Raw genomic sequence first — 20042 nt, 5'->3', positions numbered from 1 at the left:
GGCGTATCGATAAATGAGCGATGATTGTTTAAATATTAATATTAATGAGACGATTTACAAATCTTAAAGTTAAATTGTGAAAATTCAAGAATTCTTCCAATTAAACCGTACATTTAGCAGGCCGCAGCACGTTTTGGAGGGAAACAACGGCGTTATAATCGAATGGGATATCGGAGATCGATGCCCCTGGCGGACGGTTTGGGAGTTGGGAGTGTGTTTCGCGACAACGCAGCTGATTCGTCAGGCGACTGTGGCGATTGCGTTTGCGAACTCATTCAGGAGGACAAGCTACGCGGACGTCGGCGTCGGTGGCCAAGCCAAAAATAATTGCAGAGGCGATGCAGCGGGTGCCGCCAACTCTGCACCTCTGACGACATCATGACGGTCGACTTCAGCGATTATTTTTGGGTACGCGACGCTTGCTTTCGCCTCTCCACCAACCAGACACACCCCTCTCGCAGGGTTTAGTTCCCTCGAGGCGTATAATTGGGCCGCCCGCGGCCCCAGTCGGGCCCCGCGAATGTTGTCCCGCCGCAAGGTAGGCCACCCTGAGGAGCTGGCCGTGCTTCCTGAGCAATTTCGGGCCGGTCAAACCGCCAGATGGACTCTCGCATCGTGTTTATGACGTGTGTGTTGTGTTGTTCGCTTCAGGTCTCTAGTGTTTTGAACTGAAATCCTTCAGCGTGGATAATTCGCAGCCCAAATCTCCAAATCTGTGTTGATTCCGTTGATTCGGGCCTCTAATTTTCATTCGTGTGTTTACTGTTAGCGCCGGTTTCGCTAATTACGTACGTATGTTCAGAGTGCTTATTTTGTTTGCACAGGCATCGGTGTGGAACAAGTATGTAAAGTGCGTTTTCGTTTTGGGGCAAACTAATTTGCAGATAAGAGAGCAGCTGCCGCCGTTGGTGTTTGCATGAAAGCCCGACTGGTTGCCTATTTGTGCACATCCTCCAGATAAACAGCTCGAGCGCTGAACGTGACGCAACGCGCCAATTAAAAAGGCGCTCGCTCGGTCAAATTCCAGACCCAGAGAGTCTATTATGAATGCCCTGATTGTCCGACCAATCGCTCCCCGTCTCATTCCGCAATCCACGCACACGGCAATTGATTGAACTTTGACCTCTGATGAGTGATTTTCGTGTTTCAGGGCGAGAAAAACAGCGGGTTCGATGTGTTGTACCATAACATGAAGCATGGCGTCATCGCCAGCAAGGAGTTGTCCGAATACCTGAGAGAAAGGTTCGAATTTGAAACAGGGTGACCAGGACATAATTAGGAAAATGTTGCTCCAGGGCCATTATCGAGGAAAACATTTGCAAACTGCTGACGAAGCATGCGAAAACGGCCAGCGGCACCACTTCCCATGGCACCTTTTCTCCTCTGTGGACCCTGCTCAGGAACTCGTCTGAAAAACTGTCCAGTTTACATGGACAGATGTTTCAGAAAATCTCGGAGCTGGTCAAAGACGTGACCAAATACTCGGAAGAGCTTCACAAGAAGCACAAAACGGTTAATTAATAATGCATTGTTATTGTCTTGCTGGTTTCCATTAGCACATAAAGTTGTTGTACTTTGGAACTTATTGATAAGGCAGTCGAGGAAAACAGTTTCTTGCACATGTTAAAAAATTTTAAGTGATCCGTGCAAGAACAAACGTGTGATCGCAGAAAAAAATTATTTTGGAGAAATTGAGGCAAAAAATGTCAATGTTAAAAGAAAAATCTGCACATTAGAGGAAAATTTGACCGCTCTGGCCGCAAATTTTAGATTTTCACAAGGGAAAATTGAATAAATTCATTTCTTACATTTCTTGCGCAAGAAAAACCAGTGGTGAAAAAACCGGGTGGTAAACAAATGCAACCCTGACAACCCTGTTTTTTCACCACTTGTTTTCCAACGGTTTTACCACTCAATTTTTACCAATTTCTAGCTCAAGAAATGCAAGATATGAATTTATTTCATATTTTCCCTGCGAAATTCTAAATTTTGCGGTCGGTATAGTCAATAATTTCTTCTGTGCGTGTTTTTTCTTTTTAAATTGCCATTTTGCTGCCTCAATTTCTCCAAAATTGAAAGAAAAACGCTTTTTACCACTGCACTGCATTTCTTTTAAATGCGGCTATTTTGCTGCCCTGAACCCTGTAAATAAATATAATTGTTTTTATTACAACTCTACTAAAATTAGAAATTGAGTTCTATTAGTTTGGTGCAAAAAAAAACAAGCAGAATAATACATTTTTATTTCATTCTTTTTGCTACATTGTTATTTGATGGCAACTTAAATCACTTGTTTTTTGTCGATGAATTTTTTAATGCCTTTACTTTCCTTTAAATTTTATTCATCCTCTTTCCACGTCCAAAGTATTTAATTCTAGTAATCCACAATGTGACTCTCACTCAGGGTGTACCAAATTTGCAATGCGCAAAAATTCACCAGCTGTAAAAAACGCCTGTTTTGGATTTGTCCGCATTTGTCCGAATTTTACTCTGAAAATGTCGTATATTTCGCGCCAAAAATCCCAGGTTTTGGTCATCTTTCACAAGAATTTTTAATCTTCCCAAAAAATGCATGTGTTTCTTAAAAATGCGCAAAATTTTAGCAAAAAATTTTGCAATGCAGCTTTTTTCGGAAAAAAATGCGAGTTTTTGCAAATCCCGCTTTTACTCATCCCTGCCTCTCTTGAAATCAGGTCAAGGAGGAAGAGTCTGTAACACTGGAGGTGGTCCAGTCGATACAGACGACGACCTTGGCCGTGCAGAAGGCCAAGGACACTTACACCCAGCGCAGCTTGGAGCTAGACAAGTTGAGAAAAGAGAACGGCTCGGCCAAGGACATTGAAAAGTCGGAAGTGAAGGTGCGTAAGGCGCAGGAGGAGTACAAGGCCCTGGTGGAAAAGTACGCCAGCACCAAGGAGGACTTTGAAAAGAAAATGTACATCGCGTGCAAGGTGAGTGTCACTATCAAATAATGCAGGCGTTTTAACAAATAATGGCTCGCAGCACTTCCAAGATGTGGAGGAGGCGCACGTAAGGCAAATGAAAGAGTTTCTCAACACGTACGCCGACGATATTCTCAACAATCACGATCAAATCGGACAGGTTAGCTTTCTTTGATGACGGTACATTTGGTGATAAATTTTTAATTTGACTCAATAAACCAGGTGCACATGGAGTTCAAACGGTCTTGCCTTGATATGACAGTCGACAAGCTTTTGGAGCAGTTTGTTCTTAACAAATATACTGGATTGGAAAAACCAGGTAAAGTGTCGTGTTTTTTTTTTCAACAGTTTTGATAAATTAGCAAGTGTTGGTGACGTTTTTATGTTATCTTCAAAGTCAACACTATTTCACAATGACACTTCCAAAGATGCAGAGAATTTTGAATCTAAACTCCCGCCGCAACTTGAATTTTCCTGCGATAGAAATTTCTTCTCACAAAAAATCCCCTCTTTGTAATTAATTGAGCTATATTCAAAAAATTAAAAATACTCCGAACGTCACGGAAAAATTCTAGAAGGGAAAAATAAGGGATTTAAATGGCGAAGTGCCTTGATATCTTATTTTATCCCTTAAACTTTTTAAAAAGGATTAATTTTAGAAATTGGATCTATTTCACGTGAAAAATGAAACTAAACTTCCATTGCTGGTTGAGAGCATATTAAATTAAATAAGATTTATTTTATTGCCTCTTTAACAAACTGCTGCGGTCAGTCTTATTTACAACATGAACAACTCACTATCTCCTGATTTATTTTTCATCGGACATAGGAAGGCATTAGGGGCAAAAGTTTTATCACCGGAGCATTATTTTATTAATTTTTTTTATCAGTTGTACTGTATGAGATACAAAATACAAAAGCCTTTTACACAATTAAATTTTCCTCCGTGACCACTTGTTAACCAAAGTGGATACACAGAAAAAGCAATTTTTTCTTGTCAACATTATTATTTAATAAGCTAATTAAGAATTTTTATGGACGTTAAACGCATCCTTTGTTGGTCATATCTCCTTGAGAAATAGCTGGAAAACTTACTGAGCTGGAATTTTTTTAATGAAATTCCTTAAAAAGTTGCGCTTCTTTCAAAAGAACTCTTTGGAATGCAGTCAGACATTTTCGGATGCACTCTGAAGCAACATAAATATATTTGTGTTTAAATCCTCACGATAGCATCGAATTTGGTTTCTAGCCGCTAGTGCGATTCAAAATTGCATCGAGTAATTGACAGAGAAGTAACTATATTTTTTTTAAAATGAACATTCCATTGAAAGAGCGTTTGATAATATTATTTTATGTCGTAACAAAAATATCGGTCTTTCCTCGTTGAAAATAATAATCTTTTTATTCATGAATTCAATTCGGAATTTGAAGTATATTTGGGGTTGAGTGCAGGCTGATTTGCGTCTACTTTTGACTCCTTTTGCATTTCAATGACGAGTCCATTCGGATTTGGGAGGATTGCGAAATCTTTCCAACTCGCTACTTGCCTGTTCCCTTATTTGCATCTTTCCAGCGGGCGGTAATTTACTTCACGGGACGAATGTCTAGCATTTCAACAAATTACCCTGCTGCGGGGGCAGGAACAAGAGCTGGTCCTTTGGCTCTACTCTAACACCCATAGGAGCCGAGTTATTAATTTTTAAAGTCGATAAAACGCGATTATTTGTGACACTGCCAACTGTAGTTTACGAGGCCCGATGGCACCGATTTTGTTACCAATCGATGCCCCTTGGTAAAGCGCTTCCTCCCGTGTGCAGTTTTCCAAAATGGAACCATATTTCGAATTAATACGATTTTTTTCGGTCAGATTTCCGAAAAAATCTAAATTTTCATTTTTTTTTTCATGTGACCAGGAGTTTTTCCGGATATGCCGCCGAACCATCGTTTGTGAAAGTTTTAAGTCTCCGCTAGTTCGTAATCAGAGGGTCGCCAAAAAAATAAAAAAAGACTCTTCAACTAGAAATGTCCGATTTTTTCTCTTTACATTAATATTCCAGTCGACTCGAGGCTGAGATGTTTGTTAAGTGGTCTCAATTCTCATCAATAAGAGATTTAACTTGAATTGCATCAGCCAATTTAGCTTTTTATGTTATGCAGTTTACTAGCTGCCTTAAGTTGACGTCACTATTTTACAGAAGCATATACTTGCGTCAACCAAGACTTTTACGACTATATTGTTCTAACATACAATTTTCTTTCAACTTCCAGAGCAAATCGACTTTGAGGAAGTGAGCGTGTCTGGCGGGGCAGTCTCGAGCGGCAGCATGGGGGGTGGGCAAGGTGGGGATGTGTCCTCGCTGAAGGACGAGAAATCCAACGGAGGTGGCGATAAGCCGGTGAAAAAAGAATCTGCAGCAGGTAATCTAGAGGCAGGCAGGCCGACAAAACAAAGCAAACCATCCCGCCGCACAACTTCCCTTCTCAATCTCTTCATGCCTAACTCCCAGGGTATGTCCGTCGTCGACGTCTCGATTATTTATCGTGCTGGTATTTTTATTATTAGACTAAAGTTTGATTGACAGACTCACTTTTGATTCGTGTACAGCACCTTCTCTCAAATTGATGGGCTATTTTAGTTTTGGGAATTGGTAAGGCGTGGGTCTGATCGACTGAAAAATAAGATTTTTTATTTACGGGGTTGGTGTCTTGTAAAGATTTTTGTTTTGCATGGTGTTAGTAGTTTGTTCTCCCTGTTGTTGGTTTGTTGTGTAGCATCCCGGCAAGGAAAGCAAAGTTTTGTCCATTTCAAAGATCAATAATTAATAGAGGACTCAGCCGTGAGATTTTAAAGAGGAATGATAGTGAATTTCCCCGCCAAATCCTTTAACACGCTTACGGATTTTGGTCCTAAGGATCATTCATAGTTAAAAAAAACAGTAGTTTTACATAATATTTACAGTTTTTGACGCTTCTATCAACTGGTGAATTTTAATAAGGCCAAACAAAGACCCCTTTCAAAAATCTGCAATTTAAAAAAATGAAATTAAATTTTTTACTTTTCTCTTTTAAATTTTCTCACCAGCAATTAATGAAAATTAAAAAATTTTGATTTTGGGGCAGAGTATGGAAAAAATTGGTTGATTTTGGATTTAACTTTTCATGTTATATCATTTTTTTAAATAAAAAATCGCTATCATTCCATTTTAATGGCCTAAAGGGCTGAAAGAAATTTTTTTCTCCTGCACTTTTTAATTTTTGACGGCTGGCGTGGCTGGCTGAGACCTCTATCAATTAAAAAAATTTCAACATATGCCTAAATTTTCAATTTTGCTTTCTCTTCGCTTCACATTACTGTGGGCTTACTCGCTTGGAACACAATGTATTTATTTGTGTGAAAACACCACTTTTTGTAGCAATTTAACACGTATCGTGCCATTGGTGTAAATAACCTTGTGACAAATCAACACTATTAACAATATTAAAAAAACGAAAAGAAGGATTATGTTTATTTGTCACCCGGTGGCACGAGAGTAGAGCTCGAGTTGTCTCGAGTTCAGGGGTTAGAGTTGTGTTGTGCTTGCAGGAGTGAAAGAAAGCGGCGAGACGAGCTCGGCGCCCACCAGTCCCACCGGGCCCAATAACGCAACCACCAACGCCGCCTCTCTAGTTCGGAATCCGTTGCGTGGAACACAGAGTATACAAACAAAACTTTATATTTATAGTCAATTCATTTAATGTCAGAAAGAAACAAAAAAAAAACCAACTCATGAATGCATCCCTTGTCTTGAGTAATTTGACTGCATGCTCTGCATCAAGAATGGCTGCAACTCCGCCTATTTAACTTCCTTACAACCAGCTCTCTTTGGGTTTCTCTACTAAAGTAACACGGCCAAATTTCTTTTAGGTATTGGTGAGCAAGAACGTAAGACATTCATTTACTAACCCTGGTGACTAACTAATGTCTTGTTTCCTGTGGTGGAGGAAAATTCCAGCACAATAAATGTTCACGGCCCGTTTATAGTCAAAATTAATTTAAAGTTTGAATCATTGCAGGCGGGATGATTTGCAGTTGCATTTATTGCATCTCTCACTGATATCAGAATCAATTTTTATTGACATAGAATAGACTAGAGGAATGTCTCATCTCACTTTGATTTGGAAGCATTCAAGTCGCCATCCATCCAATCATTTTCTCGCTCACTCACTGTCATATTTTGACTACTGATTTATTTTCTGTCTCTTTTGCTGACTCTCTTGATGGATCAGAGGACTCACCACCTCGCTCCCCTTACACTAGTATCTCCACTTGGACAACAGGTTCCTCTGTTATTTCAACTCTAGATCGAATGAATTTTGTACCGAACACTCACTGTATGTTTTTCTCTACCCTGGCTCGGCCAGTAGAAAGTCAGCGCGGCCGAGTCAGTATTCTGTACTAGATTTATTTCTATCTGTCTAGTTGTAGAGATCACAAACCTGCGAATTAGCTCTGCGACTAAACAAGCGGGAATTTTACAGGATTTTTGAGAAGTAGGCGCGAAAAGAAAAAAGAGAAAAAGGCGAAAAAGAACTCGAAGAAAGACTCGCAGGACAACAACAGCAATAAGGAGGATAAATCTGATGGGTATGTTTCTCGAATTCACCACTTGCGGAAGCCGCCAACAGATGGCGCCACCGTATACTTTCATAATAAATTTAATTTTAAGACAATTTCGCTGTGATTTCAGACTCAATCCTGCTGCTGTGAATTCTTCACTTAATTTGTTTTCTTTTAACGTGCTGAAAACCGAAATTGGTTAAGCCAATCGCCGTTGAATCGTGAAAAGCTATTTTTTTAAATATAAAATCTCTTCCAACGTTTCTACGGCGAATGGCTTGACTGATTTTGGTTTTCAGGACGTCAAAAGAAAGCATTCAAAGTGAAGAACCCACACTGGCAGGATTGAGTCTGAAATCGCAGTGGAAGTTCGTAAAAAATAAATTTATTACAGAAGTATAATGATGGCGCCATCTGTTGGCGGCTTCAAACACTAAAGGCTCGTACAACCTGTGTTTTTTTGTTTTAATTGTTGATTATGTAAACAGAGAGGACAAGGATGACGGTTCAAGTAGGAAATCCGGGTCTCCTCCCCCGCCGGAAGTGGACGACGAGGGTTATCGAATTCGGCCTAAGGTTGACACGTGGGAAAACGAAAAAAACAACTTTTACTCAAGCTCGGACACAGATACAGGCACTGAAAATTTATATTCTTGCCTTGAAAAATGTTAATTTTTCTCTCCTTTCAATAGAGGACGACCGGGAAAGGAAAATTCACGTTCAAATCAAGCCGCAAATCAACGGCTCGACAGTCATGAGCGCGAGTGTCGACGAGCTGAGAGCCACGGTTGAGAATATGAATCTTTCGTCTGTCGGCCAAATGATTGTAAATTTACCTGCTGAAATGTATCGAATGTTTTGCTACAAATTTGCTAACAGGGAAGGAGAGGCTCCAGCGTGGACAACGACGGGATGAAACGGAGCCAATCAGTGTCCCAGCAGCTTGGAGGGTATTTAACTCCACACTTTCGAGCCTAAAGCTTATCATTATTAATTTGGTTGTGAGGCTTTGCCGCAATGTTTTTGCATATCTCGACCTAGTAGACATGTAGACAACCGGTGCTTAGCAAGGAAACCTTAGGATTTGAAGTTGTAGGGCTTGGCGAAATAATTGAAATCGTGTTAAAGAGATATCTCAGGAATTCAATGGTATTGCCGAGAATTAAAACGTTGAAATCCAAGAGTTTCCTTGTAAGCATACTGCAATTAACCTCAACTTAGAATTTGTAATGCAATAATCTCAGTTTCCTGTAGCTCCTCGCAATTTATGCTCTTAGCTAGTCACGCCAAATGCTTGAATCGCAACTTTTCACTCTGAATTAACTTAAGGATTTGGAGAAAAAGGGAGGTGGATGAAAGTCCAGCCGTGTTTGTTTTAGCACACCTTTTAAAGAGGAATGATAGTAAATTTCCCGCTAAATCCTTTTAGCTCTGAATATCATAGAAATTATTTAAACGAAAAAAAATCAATTTTTCCGAGATGATTATTAAATAAAAACATAATTTTGGGTATCCCCCCCCCCCCCAATAAATAAATATAAATAAAGGCTCTAACGGCCAGTTGAAATTTTCAGACTAATTTTATGCGAAAATCGCGAAAATCGTAAATTTTAGAAAAATTTGCTCTATAAAAAACAGGAAATTCAATCAGCTTTCTGAATATAGTCAGTTTTTTACGCTATTATCAACTGGTGATTTTTAATGAGGCCAAACACAGATCCCTTTCGTAAATGCGCAATTTAAAAAAAATAACTAAAGTATTTTTTATCTTCTCACTATTAAATTTTCATAATTTTTTCTCAGCCCGAAAGCAATTAAATTCCTTTGCTCTAAATTGAGGACGTAACCGGTAAAATTCGAAAAATTGGGGCACTTTTAGAATTATTTGAAAAAATTATTCAGTTTGGCTTCACTTTCCTGTAATACAATTTTTTAAATTAAAAAAAAAACATCATTCCACTTCAAATCAATGTTAATGTGCATGTGCAGTAGCCGCAATGAATGTTTCTTTTGTGTTCTGCTTGATAGGAAGCCTAGTAGTGACTTGTTAGGCTTGACACTGTTTCAAAGTCCCTCAAGCTCTGTGGCATCCACGCCTAGTGGTGCCAACGTGTCTGCAGGCCAATACTCGCAGCTGCAGAGTCCGCCAGCGCTGCCCAGCCCCAGAGGCAGTCCCGCCATGCCGCAACTCGAGGCTCAGACAACCAGATACGCAGGTTTGTTGCACACCGATATGCGAAATGCGCGCCAAGCAGCAAATCTTGATCTATTTCCCTGCGCAGATCTGGGCGATATTTTTGCTGAGGTCGGCGAGATGCAGCCAGCCCTTCCGCCGAAGCAGCGACAGACACCGACTCCTACTGCAGGTTCAATTGCCATTCCAAGACCGCCTTCCAGAAGGGGAGAGGTAACGCTATTTTTATTTACTATCTACCACAGGGTGTACACTTTTTCGAGTCGGGGACGCCTTATGCTGGTTCTTTATCTTTCTTTGTAAAAAAAAAATCGGAAAAGTTGCGCATTTCGGTGCAAAGCCGGAGCAATCGATACGTTTCATCGCGGGGAGGTGATTCTGTAAACTAAAATTCAGTCGGGCAGTGGCGTCTTTTGGGTCCACTCGACGCGAAATTTCACGGCGAGTCTAACCAACTTTGTTTTTTTACTCTACGAAACGTAGGAGCCGAGTTTTAAGTTTTTAAATTCGAAAAAACAATTTCTGACACTTGCAAATTGTTGTTTTTGGGCCCAGGTGGGGCCCTATGGGCCGGACGGCGCTGATTTAGGTACCAATCGATGCCGCTTGGTGAGGCGCGTCTGCCTGTGTGCGGTTTCCAAAAATTGGACCATTTTTCGATTTTTAAAATTATAATTACTGCCAAAATTTCGGGAAAGTCACAATTTAAAAAAAACCTTGATACGGATTTTCCCAGATATTATTTCGCCTAGCCATCTGAGCTAGGCATTAGACTGAGCAAGTTGAGTGAAAGTTTTATCAACATCGTTGGATAATTTATTTATTTAATCAAAAAATATTTACGACAATTTCCGGCTTCTGGTCACCATATCTCGTGATTGGGGAAAAATTCGACACACCACCCGATTAACCGACGCGAAATTCATCTGGGAACGTTTTGAGACCAAATACGAGCTGATCCGATCAAAATCCTAGGACTTAATAGATTTTGAAGTTTGAAAAACGTGATTTTTGCACTTTTTCCATAAGGGTAACAACGGAAATCCGAAATCCGCGTTTTTTCCATATGGGGCAAACTTAAAAGAGTTTTACCGAATCTATCGCACGCAAAGAACTGCCGCCAGTCTGTAAACCAATTTCCAGATTTTTCGCGCCCATAGAAAAATAAAAATTAATTTTTTACTGTTTTTCGGCTTCATAAGTGTTCGCAGGCAAAAATAGTTTTATTTTTGTTAAAATTCTGCCGTTCGTCCGATCGTCGACCACGGCCCCTCATCGGACAGGTCTCGGACGAGGCTTTCGTCCTGTGGTACCGTAGTGACCTTTTTCAGGGTACCCCGACCTGAGATCCGATCCTAGACTGGTTTTTAATGCTTTTTCAGTAATTTTGAGTACATTTTACAATACTCGTCGACGATTTTTTTTACCCTTGCCTATCACCGACCTTCCTCAGGTCACGCGACCTGAGGACATTGTGGCGATTTAGCCGTCGCTTATATTTAAGTCTTTTGGTCAATTTCGCTGCCTTGAGGGACAGTTTACCCGAAGGGCCCTGATTTCTAATAAAGTTGTAACCTTCCCTTTCAGGGCACTCCACAACTGCGCGGTCGCATCAGTCCGGCGAGTCCAGCGCCGACGAACATCGCGCGCGCCGACAGCACCAACAGCCTCGAGTTCCGCTCGACTGGCGTGCTGAATTCGTCGCGGGGCCCGTCCCCACTGACGATCGGCATGGCGGACACGGTTCCCCTGGCCGTCGCCTTCCACGAAATCATTCACGCCTACTTCCGAGGCTCGGACGAGACCCGCTGCCAGGTCAAGATGTCTGGCGACATGATGCTCTCCTTCCCGGCGGGCATCGTGACCATCCTGGCCAACAATCCGTCGCCAGCGCAGCTCTCCTTCAAAGTCAAGAACTCTCATCGCCTGGAAAATGTTGTCCCCAACCGGCAGCTCATCACACTGTGAGTTGAACAATAAAAGACCTGGTTGTGCGTTGTTGTTGTTGAGAGATTTGAACGATTGGCATGATATTTTTCAGGGACGCGTCTCAAACAACGACAGAAGTTTCATCGTACGAATTCAACATGGGTGCGCTGACCGCGCTTTTGAGGAGACAATATGATCAAAACCCTACTGCCTCTTATTTTAATGTGGATATTTTGAAATACCAAGTAAGCATTAAACTCTTTGTAACGAGCATCTAATCCGATCGGTGGGTGGAATCAGATAAAATCAAAAAGTGGTGCCTCTTCGTGCCCGTTCCAATTGGTCGCCTACTGGAAGTGTGATGACAACCAAACTGGCCTGAAGGTCGACTACAAGTACAACAGCCACGCCATGGCATCACCCTCATCCTTGCTCAACCTCACTGTGGCCGTCCCTGTTGATGGCGGTGTCTTATCAATGCAATCCAAACCCAGTGGGCTCTGGTCAGTCTCAAAATAATTGCCCCCAATCGAATAATAATTTAAATCTGGTAATCAAAGGGTGCCGGAAAGCAACCGAGCAATGTGGAAGTTCACCGAGTTGTCGCAGCACAGCGAAAACCATGGAGTCGGATCTCTGCGAGCGATTTTCGAGCTGAGCAATGGACCCGGTTCCCAGGGTACAATCGCCGCCCAGTTCAATTGCGAGGGCACTACCCTTTCCGGAGCCGAGTTTGAGCTTACTGGCGCTGGATACAGACTGTCGCTTGTCAAGAGAAGATTCGTCTCTGGTGAGTAATCTTTTTTTTAATTATCTTACCTGCGATTAAAATATTGATGAAATAAATATTATTTATTCTCATGTACTACTGCCACTTCTGGGCCTATTTGACGCATAATTTCACTGCGAGTCCAACAAACACTAGTTTTCAGCGCAAAACCCAAGAAATTTAGGCGTATTTTCAATTCAGAAACCGATTTTGGCCAGTTGCTGAATTTAAAATAGCGCAGATTTTGGGGGCGGGCGGCGGCAATATAATTTAAAAGACGCAGAATTTCACGGCAAGTCTGAAAAAGTTTGGATTTCCACTATACGGCCCATATCAGCAGAATTATCAATTTTTAAAGTAAATAAAACGCGATTTGTGACATTTTAACCTTTCGTTTTCGGGGCCCATGCGGGGCCCTGTGCGACGGACAACGCTTATTCCGGCACCAGTCGATGCCCCTCGGTTGGGCACATCCGCCTGTGTTTGGTTTTCCAAAATCGGACCATTTTTCGAATTACTACGATTTTTTCGGCCGAATTTTCGAAAAAGCCGGAGTTAAAAAATGGTTTTATTTTTATAAAAATTCGGCCGTTTGTCCGATCGTCGACTGCGAACCCTCAACGGATAGGTCTCGGGAAGGGCTTTGACCTGCGGTTCTCAGACGACCTTTTTCAGGGTACCCTGACCTGAGATCCCTTCCTAGGCTATTTTTACATGCTTTTTCAGTACTTTCGAGCGCATTTTGTGATACTCGGTGGCGATTTTTCATTCTTGCTTGTCACCGACCTTTCTCAGGGCGCGCGACCTTTATTTTTGTGGTTTTGCCTGCGCCGTCTTTTGGTCAATTTCCCCGCCTCGACGAAGGGCTGGCGCAAAGCGCCTGTCTGAAGGCCCCAAGGGTCTAGCAGGCGGAATCCAATTTTTTATTATGATATCCCTGTATGACCCCCCAGGAAGCACCCTGACTAACAAATTCCTATTTTTAATCTTTCAGGGAAATACATTTGTGATGGAGATTTCGACTCGAGGTACCGTTACGCGGCGCCGCCGGGTCCGACGGCCTGCTAGCATCTGGCCTGCGTCGAGGAGGGCTCTTGCTTGGGCGTCTGCATGGTGCTGGTGGCCGCTTTGGCCACCGCCTCTCTGCTCCTCTCGGTTTGGCCTGAAATGTGATTTGACGAGCCCCCGCAAAATTGAGAATTCACTGAGGTTAAAAATAATGTTTCTTCTGCAGTGCAGATCAAGTCGAAATTAATAAGATCGAAATTAAAGCTTTTGGGTTTGTTGAACGGGAAAAAAAGCACACGGGTTTCAAAGCACTTTAGTGCTGACTGTGTCCAAAACATTCTTAGACTGCGCCCTTTTCAAAATTTGGACGGTTGAGGTTGGCAAGACTGACTTGTAGAAAAATAAAAACTAAAGATTCTTGATCGGGCACGATCCTTTTGGATGGGCACCTGTTTGGAATTTTGGATGCAGTCGGCGGATTAATTTGAATGTGTCCAGAGAGAAATACAAGAGAAGACTGCCAGAATCACGTTTTACTAATGCTGCTAGGATCTTTCAATTATTGCGAATTCACAAAATTTGTTGTGCATTCCGTGTTTGTAATTTTGTGGAGAGCGGTCGCGGCTCGCACCCCGAGCAGGATTCCTCGGCAAGGGCATTTAAATATATCCATCCTCAGCGTGTGTGCCAATGTTACTTTCTTGTCGGCTGCGAGCGCCGCGACTCACAAGCTGGTAAAAAGAAATCGTTTTCTGTGATACTGGAGGAGAAAGTGAATTCAACAAAAACTATAGTTATCTATTCTAGACTATGTTTCCTTGTCAAGGCTCTAACCGCGCCTTTTTCTACTGGAAAAGTTTTTATCGCCCACATTTGATGTAATTTTAAGCCGGAACTGGAATATTAATTTGTTACACATTAATTTCTCAAGTTTCTTGCGCATCTCAGTTAGCGAAATCGTTATTAATCAGGCTGTTTCGTTACTTTTTAGACCTTGTAAGTTGTAAATTAGTAGTTTATAGCGTCTATGATTACTTTGATTTTATTCAGCGTGGCATGGGAGGTCCACTCGTTTCGATGTATATTCACGGCTGCTACCTTGTAAAAATGTTTCACAATGCATACACACGCGCCTCATGTTCATTGTATAAGCATTCTATTATTGTCACTCTATAGAAGGGTTATTATTTTATCCCACGAATAAATATCTGAAGGTAAAATATCGTGACAAGCGTTTATTTTTCCATGATTTTCTTGTACTCTATTTGGTCGTCCAGCATTTTCAGAAAGACCGCGTATTTTCGTCTGTGGAATCTACGACAATTTTTATAAAATTAGTCAATTTGATATATTTTGAGGATTTTTCTCTCACTCTTGGGAGCCAGTTGTCGGTTCAATCCTGGCCGCACCGCCGCACATTTTGGTGGCCGCCTCCTGGACGCTGGGGTAGGCCCCAGCGGCCGTCGCGCCGAGGATGGCCGCCCCGAGCAGCACAGACTCCAGCTCTTGAGGAAGCAGAACGGGAATGCCCAGCACGTCGCTGGTGGTCTGCACGAAAAGAGCGTTTTTGGCCAGCCCGCCGCAGATCAGGGCGCAGCTGAAATTGTGGCCGTGCGACTGCATCGCGTCCAAAATGTGTTTCGTGCCATACTACGACAAAATTTCGTTTTGTAAATTAGAATTTCCAATAATTTCGGATTTATTTACCGCAATCGCTTGCACTGTGGCCAAATATAAAATGGCTAGATTTTTCTTCGAGGTGTCGAGAGTAAGGCCTGTAATCTAAACAATTTTAATTTTAAATTTAATCCTTAACAGAAACGTGTGTTGCTTTTCTTTCTGTATTAGAGTGCAAATCGATGCAGATCGCTCACCATTCCACTCCTCTCTGAATCCGCCAGCGGCGAACGGTTTCCATGGAAATCAGGAATGACGTGCACATCTCTAGTTAAATTTATCATATCCATTCCAGCGCCCAGATTTGCCACAATATCGTTCAGCTCTTTAGTTATTTCGGGTCTGCAAAAAGAGTTAAACATTATCACGTTAAAAAATCTTAACTGGATTTCTGCCTTACAATGATTTGTCTTTGAAGAGCTCTTTTGCCGGATGGGATAGGATGATGTGGTCCAGGAGGCGTCCCGACGCGCTCTGACCGCCCTCGGACAGCCACATGTTGGGCAGGACGGCGCTGAAATACGGACCCCAAACACCGGGCACGAAAAGGCTGTCCTCGCTGACGGCCATGTGGCAGGAAGAAGTGCCGCAAATCAGGCCTTGGATTTAAATTTAGACAGTGTGAAAATCAATTCAACTTTAATGAAAGCGTTAAATTTGTGAGCAATCTTTAAGTTTAAGCTTTGTGAACAATCGCTTTTTTAACTCTACTTGCAATTTAATCTAAAAATAAGGGAAAAAGTTCAAAATTTCCCACTAGCGCCGTTTCAATTTTTGAGAAAATCGGTTAAAAAGCTTGCATGGTAATCAAAAATTGTCTCCCTGCTGTAAAATCACGATTTATTCCACAATTTAGCGGATTTTCCTCAAAATTCGTAGAGAATTAGATAGATTGCTACGAAAGGGATCCAAATGAAGTGAAAAAATAATTAATATTCAGAGAAATTTGGCTAAATCTGGAAATTAACTACATATTTCTCAGTCCTGATTTCATAATTCCACTTTTTAGAGATTAACTGTTGCTAATTTCCACAAAGAATTAACTCGGTGAACTACTTGCTATAGCCAACAATCCAAAATGTTCAAAATTGTTGGTCTGTAAAGCTCTACTTCAATATTTTTATGCGCAAAAATTCGCCACTGTTAAAAAAATCAATTTTTTGTACTAAAATTTATTTTTAAAGAGGAATGACACTGGAAAAGCCTGGAAAATGCTTGTTGCCAGTGCATAAACTCATCCCTTAGGATTCAGTTAAAGCCTAAATTGACCTAACAATAAGAAGCGCTGTAATTTTTTGAGAAAATTGGCTGCAAAGTTACCGTGCTTTTCAAATGGCAATGGCTGTCTCCTTACTTGAAATCCGATTTAATTTCAAAACCAAGAGTTTCCCCAATAAGTGGCATACACAATTGGACAGATCTCGACGAGAGGAATCGGAATATGCCAAGAAAATATGTTCGAGCACTCAAAATTTTGGAGAAAATTGGCCAAATTTGGATTTTTATTGTAGGAAGATCATTTTTTATTATTGCAAATTGTTGAACAAATTGTTTATCGGTCAATTGTTTAAGGCATCCAACAATTTAAATAATTTTCAATTGTTGCCCAGTATCATTCCACTTTAAACTATTTTCTTGGTCGTGAACCACTATATAATTACATAATTATATTTTGTATTATCACAAATTAATGTTTCTTTATGAATAAAAAAAATGTTTTCGTAATTTTGGGGAAAATGCGGGTTTTTGCGAAGCCTGCGCTCACCGAGTCTCTCCGTGAAATTCCGGGAAGCGCCTTCTGCAGCATTGCAGCCGATCATGCCAAGGGTTCCGGCGTGCGCGTCGATCAGCGAGGTGCCCACCCTGACCTCAGGGTGCAGTCCCAACTGTGTGGCAGCGTCCGTGCTCAGTTTTCCCACCAGAGATCCCGGCATACGCACGTCCGTCCCGATTTGCTCGTCGCGCAGGTCGGAAAGACCAATTTGCTGGAAAAAATCGCGCGGCCAGTGGCCTCGTCCCTGACCGCCTTCCTCCACCAGGTACGTCCATTTGCACACCAAAGAGCACAGAGACCTGCACGGATATAAGAATAATAATAATGTTTGTGAAAATTTTGGAAAAATTACCTGGAAGTGGCGCCTGTTGCCTTCCAAGTGAGGAAGTCGGGCAGGTCGAAAAAGTGGCCAGCGCGTTCGAAATAGTCGGCACCAATGTTGTTTTTCAGCCACAGCAGTTTCGGAATCTGCATTTCCAGGGATATTTTGCCGCCGACGAAGTCGAGCACTCTATGTTTCGTGTCGTTCACCCGTTTGACCTCAGACTCAGCTCTGTGGTCCATCCACATAATGATATTCTGCTCATGTTTGCCTGAAGGTCAAAAGAGGAAAATATAAAATATGTGTATAGTTACGTTGTTTCTTGGTAGATGCTAATGAAAAAGGAGAGTAAAGTGGATTGATACTGGGAAATAATCGAAAATTTGGTTGAATGATAAAAAAATTCATATTTTTCCAATTTACTCCGAAATTTGCATCGCTTGACCACATTTTCTTGGCAGATTTCGATCCCTCATCGTCGAGATCTATCAAACAGCGTATGAAACCTTTTAGGGTAACTATTTTTTGTGAAATAAAATAGGATTTGAAGTAAGGAGACAGTTTTGCAGCCTCTTTTAAAAAAAAGTACACCTGTATTTTGGTTAATTTTGGCCCATAGTGAATTCTAAGGGATCGATGAGTTCATGCATTTGGCAATAAGGATTTTCCAGAATTTTGCGGTATCAATCCTCTTTAAATATAGCAACTTTTACGAGTGCTGTATATATTTTACCGAATTTCTACACAAATTTCCTGCTCAACTACCAGTTGTAGCCTCTACTGTAAACTATAATTTTACAACAACATAATCCCTTGACCTTGACTTTGCAGAGTTTAATTCTGTCTTAGATTAAATAAATGGATATATTCACAATAGCTTTGAAAAATTACTTTTCTCCTTTGTAATAGTAATGAGAGTAAAAACTGAATAAATACACGCTTCCAAAGAAAAAAAACTTCCAAGAAAGGGGAATGGACCTTTGCAGTTTCCGTAAATAAATCTTTTCTTTAAAAAAAATACATAATCCCCTTTCTTGGGAGTTTTGTGGTCCTTCAAACCCGTGCGACCGCCACCCTGGGAAGCAAACCGAATAGGCTAGCATATAGTTTGGGAAAGGCTGGTGAATAAACATTTCAAGGCCGACAGACCTCCCAATTTGAGCAGCTTCAACTTCTAGGAAGCGACAAAAAGAAGGCACAGCAAGGGTCAGAGCCATTAATATTTCGAACCGGCAAGGGAGTGACTGGGAATGAGCGCCTTTGAAAGTCGACCACCCATTTTTTCAATGTCAGCAGTTCTTTAGGCAGGATACGTAACTCCAACACAGCTGTTTTTCTTTCAAAATACAAATTATTTAGTTTAACTAAGACCATAAAAGCAATTTAATTTTACAATAATACCAATCGTTGTTGACAGGGAATTTTTGTGTGATGGAAATTTCTTAATATAACTAAATCATGTTTTATGACTTTTAGGACAACAACCTGTGGTAAAAACTAAATTAACATGATCTAAATATACAGAATGATCTACATCTCTTGCTCTAATTTGAAGAAACAGCACTCAATTTCCAATAAAAATTAGTTTGTACCTGATGGGCTGACACTGAGAGGGTTTCCCTGTTTGTCGATAGCCACCAGCGAGCACGTGGCATCAAAACCAATTCCTTTAATTCTGTTGATATCAAAGCGAGCAATGACTTCCTATTAAAACACCATTAAATAAGTTTTTCCATTCATTTAAAAATTAATCTTCCAGCAGAAAAAAAAATTAAAAACCTTTGTGACTTGGCAAACGGCCGTCCAGATATCCTCCGACGACTGCTCGGCAAAATGCGGCTCCGGGTACCAAATTTGGATGGATTTGGTGGCGACGGACAACACCTCGCCTCCGCAGGTCACAAGCGCGGCCCTGGCGCTGCCGGTGCCCACGTCCACACCGACGAACAGGTCTTCTTGCGCGGACATGCCTAATTCCTCCTGACAATGAGTTGTGCCGCAAACTGTCAATAAGTCGAAAGCAGGCTGCTTGAAAATGTTGTTTTGCTGCCGCGGCGAAAGAAAGATAGAAAGCAAGAAAGTCCAACTCAAAACAAGTGGTGAGTGTGAGCTGAGCGCGCACCCAAGGCGAGGAGAGACGGAGAGAGAGTACACACAAGTGAACCGGCGGCGATCTCAATTGATAAGGAGAGAGCAGCAGAGGGAGAATCTTCTTAAGCAGATGTGTGTTGTAAAAAACTAAGGGGAAGGAGGTCACACACGATACAGACGAAACGAAAGTGATAGAATAAAAAATGTCTTGGTTCGATTTTATTTTTGCTTTGGTTTTGAAGTTTTCTTGTTTTTAATCTTTTATTTATATCTTAAATTCAGATAAACAGAGACATCATTTAATGTTATATTCGATCATATACAATTCCTCGAGTCGTTTAATCTTTAGCAGGCCAATTACAGATTAAATACACGGTCACATTTTTTATAAATTTTCTAACAGGATCGTGTGATACACATTGTTAATTTTAAGCTAAAAATTTCCAATTGTATCGGAAAGGAAATTTATGGACGGGGTGATGATATTTTGAAGGTGTTAAATTAAAATAAAATGCTAAAATTGTGTACCGGGGTTTATTTGGTTATTATTTCCTCTGAAGAACGGGGAGGTTGTTAAATAAAATGTAATTTAAATTTCCAATAACTGTTTGGAAGTATTTGTTTCGCTATTATTAGAATTCCTTTTGGATTAAATTTACAGGTCAAACTGAGAAATAAATAACAGCAGGTGTACTAACTCTACAAACACGCATTTTTTGGAATTTTGTAATGTTAGAGC

The 20042-nt window shown here is 41.1% G+C and overlaps 2 protein-coding genes across 10 annotated transcripts; one reads left to right on the top strand and one right to left on the bottom strand.

Annotated features, from left to right (window-relative positions):
• Positions 1 to 212: 212 nt before the first annotated feature.
• LOC135944998 (F-BAR domain only protein 2) lies at positions 213 to 14662 on the top strand. Of its 9 annotated transcripts, none has more exons than XM_065492318.1 (20): positions 213 to 408; positions 1151 to 1242; positions 1296 to 1512; positions 2694 to 2951; positions 3004 to 3102; positions 3165 to 3261; positions 5211 to 5450; positions 6526 to 6636; positions 7209 to 7259; positions 7461 to 7566; positions 8028 to 8173; positions 8232 to 8365; positions 8419 to 8489; positions 9568 to 9755; positions 9822 to 9946; positions 11321 to 11697; positions 11775 to 11907; positions 11963 to 12165; positions 12223 to 12452; positions 13426 to 14662. In XM_065492318.1, the coding sequence occupies exons 1-20, from the start codon at positions 379 to 381 to the stop codon at positions 13497 to 13499; spliced, it is 2982 nt and encodes a 993-aa protein (XP_065348390.1). In that variant the 5' UTR covers positions 213 to 378; the 3' UTR covers positions 13500 to 14662. The 9 variants fall into 9 exon arrangements, with proteins under 9 accessions (XP_065348390.1, XP_065348394.1, XP_065348393.1 ...); XM_065492322.1 differs by having other exon boundaries at positions 214 to 408; positions 5211 to 5360; XM_065492321.1 differs by having other exon boundaries at positions 214 to 408; positions 9640 to 9755.
• Positions 14464 to 19358, bottom strand: LOC135945000 (FGGY carbohydrate kinase domain-containing protein). The gene is made up of 9 exons (XM_065492328.1): positions 18992 to 19358; positions 18805 to 18916; positions 17243 to 17483; positions 16882 to 17189; positions 15517 to 15715; positions 15314 to 15458; positions 15147 to 15221; positions 14812 to 15089; positions 14464 to 14753 (listed from the first exon to the last, which is right to left on the bottom strand). The coding sequence occupies exons 1-9, from the start codon at positions 19178 to 19180 to the stop codon at positions 14675 to 14677; spliced, it is 1626 nt and encodes a 541-aa protein (XP_065348400.1). The 5' UTR covers positions 19181 to 19358; the 3' UTR covers positions 14464 to 14674.
• Positions 19359 to 20042: the final 684 nt, after the last annotated feature.

This window comes from Cloeon dipterum, chromosome X, assembly GCF_949628265.1.
Source record: "Cloeon dipterum chromosome X, ieCloDipt1.1, whole genome shotgun sequence".
In the NCBI taxonomy this organism is placed as follows: Eukaryota; Metazoa; Arthropoda; class Insecta; order Ephemeroptera; family Baetidae; genus Cloeon; species Cloeon dipterum.
This window is presented reverse-complemented; position numbering and strand designations above follow the sequence as displayed.